The sequence below is a fragment of the Anneissia japonica genome, unplaced genomic scaffold (genome assembly GCF_011630105.1).
Source record: "Anneissia japonica isolate Jap-2015-1 unplaced genomic scaffold, ASM1163010v1 scaffold2003_len1103335_cov173, whole genome shotgun sequence".
NCBI classification, from domain to species: domain Eukaryota; kingdom Metazoa; phylum Echinodermata; class Crinoidea; order Comatulida; family Comatulidae; genus Anneissia; species Anneissia japonica.
In genome coordinates this window covers 224427-233771 of record NW_022758706.1, presented here as the reverse complement: position 1 = coordinate 233771, position 9345 = coordinate 224427, and the positions used below count along the sequence as shown (strand labels likewise).

The 9345-nt window shown below is 33.7% G+C and overlaps 1 protein-coding gene across 2 annotated transcripts in view; it reads left to right on the top strand.

Moving 5' to 3' along the window:
- The window catches only part of LOC117125406 (apoptosis regulatory protein Siva-like), a 5383-nt gene extending 2820 nt beyond the window's left edge, over positions 1–2563 (top strand). Inside the window, exons 3-4 of one of the 2 annotated variants that reach the window (XR_004448114.1) lie at positions 337–1137; positions 1914–2563. Coding sequence is in view for 1 of the 2 variants with exons in the window: in XM_033271923.1 (XP_033127814.1) it covers positions 1914–1962 (49 nt within the window). In the remaining variant the exon portion in view is untranslated. The remainder of the gene's footprint in view (positions 1–336; positions 1138–1913) is intronic. The other variant, XM_033271923.1, reaches the window with a different exon arrangement.
- The last annotated feature ends 6782 nt before the right edge of the window (positions 2564–9345 follow it).

Genomic DNA, 9345 nt, shown 5'->3' with positions numbered 1-9345 from the left:
CTTTGATGTTATCCATCCACATAGTCCTTGGTCCACCTCTGTTCCATCTTCCCTTCCAATAAAGTTGGCCTTCACTAATTACAATGCAAATAACCCAACCCACTGTTTTTCACTTCATACACAAGAACAGCTACAGAAAAATGTTCTGCTATTAGTCCCATCCTTTAGATATTGTTTTTAAGGTCCAAAATAGAGTTGGTTGTGAGACATGCATGTATTCCTGCTCTGCCTATTGAATAACATATTCTGATTGGTTAGATTTAAAGTTTGTGAATAGGTCAACAAAAGAAAAGAAACAAAAGATTAAAGTTAGTATTTTCTTTTTCTTTTTTTCAGCATTGACTTGTGAATCACCAGCCCAGGCTGAACCTACGTGTCGGCTGTGTCTCGCAGGTCACAAGACCACTGCATTAACGACATGTCCCTATTGTGAGCAGCTTATGTGTCAGACCTGTAGTAGGCAGTGCGATTACTGTATTCGTTTCTTCTGTCAGTTTTGTTCAGTATTAAAGTAGTACCTGTAGGTGTCCTCTGCGCGCAGTAGGTTGGCTACCATGGATTTGCATTCCCCTTTAAAGTACACTGTGCTGTCCTTGCACATTGTTAATAACTCATTCAACACCGTTCTTTGATGTTATCCATCCACATAGTCCTTGGTCCACCTCTGTTCCATCTTCCCTTCCAATAAAGTTGGCCTTCACTAATTACAATGCAAATAACCCAACCCACTGTTTTTCACTTCATACACAAGAACAGCTACAGAAAAATTTTCTGCTATTAGTCCCATCCTTTAGATATTGTTTTTAAGGTCCAAAAAAGAGTTGGTTGTGAGACATGCATGTATTCCTGCTCTGCCTATTGAATAACATATTCTGATTGGTTAGATTTAAAGTTTGTGCATAGGTCAACAAAAGAAAAGAAACAAAAGATTAAAGTTAGTATTTTCTTTTTTTTTTTTTCAGCATTGACTTGTGAATCACCAGCCCAGGCTGAACCTACGTGTCGGCTGTGTCTCGCAGGTCACAAGACCACTGCATTAACGACATGTCCCTATTGTGAGCAGCTTATGTGTCAGACCTGTAGTAGGCAGTGCGATTACTGTATTCGTGTCTTCTGTCAGTTTTGTTCAGTATTAAAGTAAGTTAATGGTTATCTTATTTTCAATGTGATAATTTGTGATTCATACCCAGAACCCTGGGATGGAAAAGAAGGCATTTTAGTCATTAAAATTTACCTTTGCTCCAAATCAATTTGCTATAATTATGTATCATTTTGTAGGAAAGATGTTTTGCCCTCACTGATTCCCACCTGAATCCCAAGAGATTCGGGTGGGAATCGAAGCCACGACCTCCAGATAAGTAGCCTGGTATCTTAACTACTAGACCACATAGCTTATGCTTAGTGGCCAGTGTTGAGCAGTAGCAGTAGGTACTGCAGTGCTATTATAATGGTGATTTCATCAGAAGATTTAATAGAAGGATGTTCAGCCCTACCTGAAGTGGGTGTTATCGTACTGAATGCTCAGTATTTTTCCAAATACTTGAATCCTATTATTGAAAACATCATTGGAATATGTATCATTCTGTCTAATAAAATAGCTCATTGTAGTAATGAGTTTGGACTGATTTGCACATACTAGTACACATTTTCCATAAGAAATAGACCATGTGAAAATTTTGTTATATTATTGTCTGTCGTATTTGTTTTAACCAATGCACAAGAACCTTTTAACAAACTTCACCTGCTCTATGCAATGATACTTAGGCAGACAAAAATAAAATGATGGGGCATGGAGAACATCCTAAGCATCTGAGGTTGGGAGGGGGAATGCATCTGAGCGATCAATTCCTGAATAAAAGTCACCATATTACAATTACAGTATTAAAACTTAACTAAATTTTAATATTTTTCAGTTATGATGAGCGGGATGAACATATTATCTGTCTGAATTGTCTGTCCTAAAGATTACACCTGTCAATCAAACTAAACTAAGGCGTTGCTGCAGATCATGAAAAGTGAACAACCAATGAGAGCTGAGGTGAGGTGGCACAAGATGAGATTACCCATTTTGCATGAAATCTACAAGTACTGAAATGTTTTTCAAGTAATAGCAATTGACGTTCTGGGACAGAACTTACTAACTAAAGAGACAGACTTTGTCGTTATTATATCATCTACAAGCAACTACAGTACTTGATAATGTTTAATATTCTTTGTGCTGGTAACAAGTGATAACATTTACAATTTAACAATCTTGTAATTTTTTGTCTATATTTTCTATAAATTTGTAATATTAAGAATTGTATAAAAAAAACCCTTAAAAAACGATAAAAATATTAAGTAAGATATAGATGTTGAGTGAAGTAGAAAGTATTATAATTGATAAATGACATTAAAAAAGATTTGAGAAAAAGTATTGATATTTACACATGATTAACACTGGGCTTACCCAGAATTGTCATGTGAGTATGTGGGACCAACTGTAAATAAACCTGTGAAATACCCTGATTATCTTTTGTAATTGTTGGTAAAATCATGTAAATAAATTATTTTTGCAATAGTATTTCAGTTGTTTTGCTTATACTGTATATCTGTGTTAATTACCAGCAAATCCTAGAATGTGAAGGAGTTCAGTGTCAGGGTGAATGAACCTTAGACAATAATAGCAGTTCATATGAAGAAGTTAGAAATTTGCATCACAAGGGGAAGATAGCAGTTGTGGAAATGAAGATTGTGGAAATTGAGAAAAATTTTTGGTTTATTTCTTCTTACAAGTGACTTGTCAGAATATGAAAATAGATGAGCTATACTATATCTAGCTGATGATAAATAACACCCTGGAAATTGTATAACATGATTGTCATAAGATAAGTATAGCAGGACTTTTTCGCACGACTAAAAACAACTCCACTCCCTAAGCCTCATAACAAGACTTCGCTGATAAAAGCATCACATTATTTTCATTTATTTAAGAGGGCCCCTGAATATCAGCCGACCTATGCTGAAAGGGTCACCTATAAATTATGTTAAAAAAAAAATGATACAGTAAATTAGATTATAATATTCAAAAGGTTGGAAATAATGCTCTGTTGCAGATATTAAGCCTGCTTCTGCAGGCGAGTCAAGTGGCCGAGTTGTAAGACGCGTGCTGCTAGCAACAGCCTTGACATCAGCACTGGTTTATGCATCTCCTCACCTAGGGTTTAGTGGGTAGAACTACGTCTTCACTAACAGATAGACTTAAAATGGAAGTCGGTGTACACATCTGGCCATTGCATCTTTGTGGTCCTTGCATGATTTGTGGTTGCGTCGGGGCAGTCGCGTCATAGAATGTTAATATTGTTTAATATTATTTAAACATGTTTAATATTTTTCACGACGGCTTAAGACTTGTATCAGACGATGAATCATGTTGGGCTGCGTCGTTCGATGTTGCCTGAGTTGGCCTTAAGGCGGTTACTCTGATGTTATGTTTGATTTCAGCGGGGGTGGGCATCAGGGAGAATCTTTCCCCCTCCACACCCAAAAACAAATTATATGTACACTGTATTTCTACATATTAGTAGACTCTAAAATCTTAGCTTTTTAAAGGGGCTTCGCCCCTGGACCACTTTTGATTATTTTCAGAAACTTCTGACTACGCCAACTTTGCTCCACCCTTGTCCAGGAGATCAGCAGTGTCGTATATAAGAATTCTCAATAGGGGCGGGGGGCCTTTCACAGATGTACGGCCTATACCACTCAGCCCCACCATGGTTGGGCTGACGTAAAAAATTTATGATTATGGCACCTCTAGATGGCCAAATGTGACACTCTGACTTATACGATTACCTTTTTCACTCCATTTTTTAAATTTTGAAAATTTTCTTTGGGGGGGGGGTTTCCCCTTGAACACACCACTGATCTCGTTAATGAGATTTTGTAACATTTAATTTTATTTTGCTGCACATTGTGATACACATTGGCAATGACTTCCGTCAGACAATTGATAATAAAGTAGTGAAAACGTGCACATATTACGAATTTGCAGGATATGGGTTAATTTCCGGGAGATTTTTGCTTACTTGCATGAGGCCGTCCTGATTTCCGGGAGACTCCTACGAGTTCCGGGAGACTCCTGCGAGTTCCGGGAGACTTGATTGTGAAAATGCATACGCAGGTTGCAGCACATCTTTGACATCAAATCTTCATTGTACGCAAATATATTTAGTGGTGTGAAAGTGAAAAATCTCTTTAGGGAAATTCCAGAACAGATATTCCTGTTAATATGTAGTACACTTTCTATCGTGTGATTGGGTAATTAATTATTAGAAGGGAAGTATTCACATTTTACAAGTTTGTGCTCTGAAAGTGGTTGTAATACAAGCATCTGAATCCGGTACACCTGTTGCGAATTGAAATTAAAGTTCATACAATTGATTGCATCATGTTGCTTTAAATAACACAAAAAAAATTGTTTCAAAAGTATGGTAATGTCGATAAACTTTATTTCAAAACTCAATTAAAACCAAGCGAAACATAGAGAACAGTATAATTCACTGTGGCAAAAAGTGCTAAAATCAAATCATGTATCAAGATATTTAAAGTGAATTGCACTTGGATAATACAGTAGAACCCTTTTTTTTTTAAAACATCCCTGATTGCGCACTGTTATGGCCAAAATGAGGAAATGGTATCTTTTAACAGTGCAGCCAACCCCCATTCAATGGACACTATTTGGTTGCAAGGTGTCCCCTCAGTGGCGTAGCTACAGGTAGTGCAGCCAGTGCAGGGCACTGGGGCCCAGGGCTATTAGGGGCCCATTCATAAACAGACGAAAAAATAATAATTTCAAGTAATTCCAATTTAATATGTTTGAAGAATAAAACGGCCAACGGGCCCCTTAATAATATTCAGTTTTTAGAGGAGTATTTATTGATTGTCCTTTGTTGATTTCAAATGTGGTGTATTCAAGGAGTGCCCCAAGTTAGCCTGGCCCCCATAATTTTTTCAAAATAATAAAAGAAATGGGAAAGAAGGGGAATTATATTAAAATTTTAAGTCTGAGAGTGCCATTTCTGGCAAGCTAGAGGTGCTAAGATCATAAATGTTCTTACCACCTCAGCCCCAACCCCAAACATAATGTGAAAATCTCTCCCTGGCCCCTATATTTCGAATTCTCTGATCCGCCACTGCAATTGTTAAATTGTGTGTGCCACCAATTTTCTTAATTAGTTTAGAGCACCTGCTGACCGAATATGCCCTAAAACAGTTACGAATCCGATTATAGCCTAGGCCAGAACTTTAGGATATTCCTCTATTACATCAAAGGACCCGGCGATTAATCTTGCACTGGGGCCCTTTTGCAACTAGCTACGCCGCTGAGTCCCCTTAGTGTGGGTTCTACTGTATTTATACGTGTCAATACCTGCAGTGCTATCATTTATTCATAATGCCCATTGTCAAAATGAAAATATATTAAGTGCTGGCAGAAACAATACCAACATAAATCTATATCTTTGTAGCAGCAGATTTTAAGTTAATGATACTGTAGATAACAGTACTGAATGCAATTTTACTTATCACACAATAAATACTATGATCTTGCACATTAATATCTTGTAAAATATATCAAAACCTCATAAATTCAATCAGATTTACCTATTTACTACAAAAAATCCTTAGATTGATTATCAGCAAAGGTAAATGCTTGTTAAATGGTGAAGATATTCATCCACTCTAATTTTTAGTTTGCATCTAATAATTTAATATACAAGTATAAACAAATTGAAATGCATATTGAACTATACTTTTATAGTTCTTTAGCTCATTGTTAACATTTTAGTCTTTAAGTATTAGTGTTTACATACAGGAAATACTGTAAACAGAACACATCTATAAGGTTAAATAATTTTCATTTTGCCATTAACCCTCATATGAGTTGTGGATTACCAAAGGAGAGTTAAAAAAAAACTTGGATTGAGGGGGAGAAAGAAAAAAAACCCCATAAAAACTTGAAACGCTTGGTGTATCTCAATGCTACAGTTTGGCAGAGTGCTAAAGAGTGATCAGGTAGATCATATGGTTTACATAACCATCACTAGTGATCTAGGATTTGCCCAACAGGGGGTCCGACATGGCTGCAGGAGCTTAGGGAAAGGGACCCAGAGGTCACCCAGAAACCCTCAGAGGTTGTCCAATGGATGCTCTCACAATTTTGGGATTTAATAGGCTTCTCGTAATCTGTAAAAGAATTTTAATTTTTTTCTCATTCATGAATCATTTTCAGCTTCACTAGAAGGGGGATTGTAAGGGACACTCCACCTACTTGCACCACTACTTAGAGATTTTAAAAGGTTTACAGTTCCAAATGGAAATTAACATTCACCCAAATGGCTGCCACTATTTGAAACCAACAAGAGTACAATGCACCACAAAACCACACTCTCAAGAACAAATCCATTTAATTTTTGTTTTTGAAATAAAACTTAATATGACTACTCTGTATTGCAGCAAATCAAGGATGTACTATACTTTAATAGTATCTGGAGTAAATTAAATCACACATAGTAGAAATACTACTTTGGCACAAACCACAACAGACTTGTAATAACAGCTGTACCTGTGGGCTAATTCTATGCCGCCCTCAACGATGGTGATCTGTTGTCAGAAACCTCACTGATAAATAACTTACAGACGTAAGTATTGAAAATGAAAGAGGAAGATGGCATATGACTTTAATATCACGTATACCAATCTAAAAATACACACTAGCAACGAATTACTTTTATCATAAAAACATCTAAAGAGAACAGCAAATTTGTAATATCTATATTATGCACAACTTACAAGGCATACTACAATGAAGAAAAATAGGAAGGATGGTTTGCAGAGTTTTGCATTTTTGTCAAAACCTATGTAAAAGTCCTCTTCTTTCTTTTGTTGATTATTAAACTGGAGAGCTCAGTGCAACAGTAACATTCTCCAAAACCGATGATTCAATTTTAATTTTTTTAAATTAAAATACTAAAATTCCTAAATATTAAAGTATTTTTACCCTTTACTTTTATAAATATTTATTATAAATAAACAAAAGGTTGGTGATAAATAAAGGACTTGTAGTGATATTATAGTATTCAAGCTTATTTTGAGCATACATTACACTGGTGTACCATATATTAAAAAATTACAATTAATAATTAAAACTAAGTCTATATTTCCTATTGTACTGTATATTTGCTTAATATAAAATAAATTTATTTTTTTTATTATAATTAAAAAATGAAACTAAGGCATATTATGCACTTTTTTGATATGGAAAGCATTGAAGAGATATTTAGCTTTAATAGAAAATCCTTAATAAAAATATATTATGATGACGTATATAATTATGATGATCATTTTTAAAAATCATGTGGTAACTTCAGGACAGTAACTTCCGGACAAAAGGTTGACATCATAATGATGAATAAATTTTCTTTTAAAAAGGTCTTAAAACATAAACAAATGTTGGATTCTTATCTAATTTGTACAAAACAAACATGATTTAATGCTGACTACAGTATTATCAGATGTAATAAAAGCAATTTTTAAAACATTTTTCATATTTTTGTTAATTTATTCCCGATTTGGTCATATTTTACATTTGTATCACTTTTTAAGAATGTTTTTAAATTAAAAATTATATCACAGTAGCTAACTTTAATAATAATAATAATAATATACACAATAATTATACTGTATAATTATTATATATATATTATGTATATTGAAGATTGTCAACAATATTTTATTATTACTAGAAAAAAAAAAAAAAAACTTGAATGCATTAAAAAAAAACCAATAATATAAAACTACAAAATTTAAAATTTCTTGCAATGAGATACCATAAAACCTCAAATTGAAGCCCAATGGGCTTAATATCAAGAAGAAGTCCATCTCTAATTGAAGCCCCCTCCCCCCTATTTAGTTTGCAAATTTAGCCTTGAAAAGAAACCCATGGGCTTCTTTTCAAGATAACATAGGCTGCTTTTTGAGATAGTATTAGTACAGTACGTACACTGTACATAAGTTTCAAAGAAGCTAAATAAATTAAAAACACGCTTGTTTATACACTCCATGATACAGATTGATGTTACAGTGGCCCTATTTATTGTTTTATAGTACTAATTCCAAAAATTTACAGCATATATTTTGAAAAGAAGCCCCCTTTTTACTTTGCATAAGTGGCCTTGAAAAGAAGCCAATCCAATGTTTGCAAAAAAAAAGAAGCCCAGGGCTTCAATTCGAGGTTTTACTGTATCACTGTTTCTGGACTCTACAAGTGCGTATACAAAAATAAACAATTAGGTATAAATTACTGATTAATTATAGCTAGTCCATGTCACATGATTTTTTAAAATGATCATTATATTAATATAAGTCGTTACAATATATTTGTATTAAGGATATTATATTAAAGCTAAATATCTCTTCAGTGCATTCTGCATCAAAAAAGTGTATGCCTTTTTCACAGACTTTTATGTTTAAAAAACTAAGTTAACTCTATGTCCCAATTCATGTTCCGAAGTTATCAGACACAATAAAATTCGTATTTAATATATGCTTGTAGATATTTAAGGTTTTTTTTCCAATAGAAATGTAGGTAGCAGTAGCAAGTACAATGTGTAACTGTGATTTATTGCTTGTTGAATAAATTATATATATTGTATGCACATGAAGTCTAAAATTTTGTGTCAAAGTGTCCCGAAGTTACCATGGAATTGTCCCCTGTGCATTTAAATAGGATGTCACGGTGTTACCGTCACAAAGTTACCAAAAAAGTAACGTCAGGACACTTTTTAAATTGCTATAATTTGTAAACGAAATAATTTTTTTTGTTCTATTCATGTTTATGTTGTTCACATATATGCTTATGATTTGAATAATAAATTTTCTTTTATTTTGTTAAGTACTTTTTGAGAAATAAAAAAAAATATTACTTTTTTGGTAACTTCGGGACATTTTATATGGTAGTTCATTGTCAAGTCGCTGTAGCGGAATGAAGTACGCAAAATAAAATAAATTCATGAATATACCACATATAATGTTAATAATTACTAATCCAATCAGTTATGTTGGTAATATATGTTAAAGAGCATAAATTAAACACTCTAAAAGTTGGCCTATTTTATTCATTTTTTTTGGGAAAAAATAATATTAATTGTATTTCTTATATAAAATTTAAGTGAGTATAAAAACTTGAAAACTAAGACCATTTCATGAAAGTTCAGAATTTCATCTTTAATTTGATACCAAATTTTGTAGGATACCACTATTTTAAAAATTTAGGTGCCATGTCCTGTTTTGCATGGAATTGCCCTATAG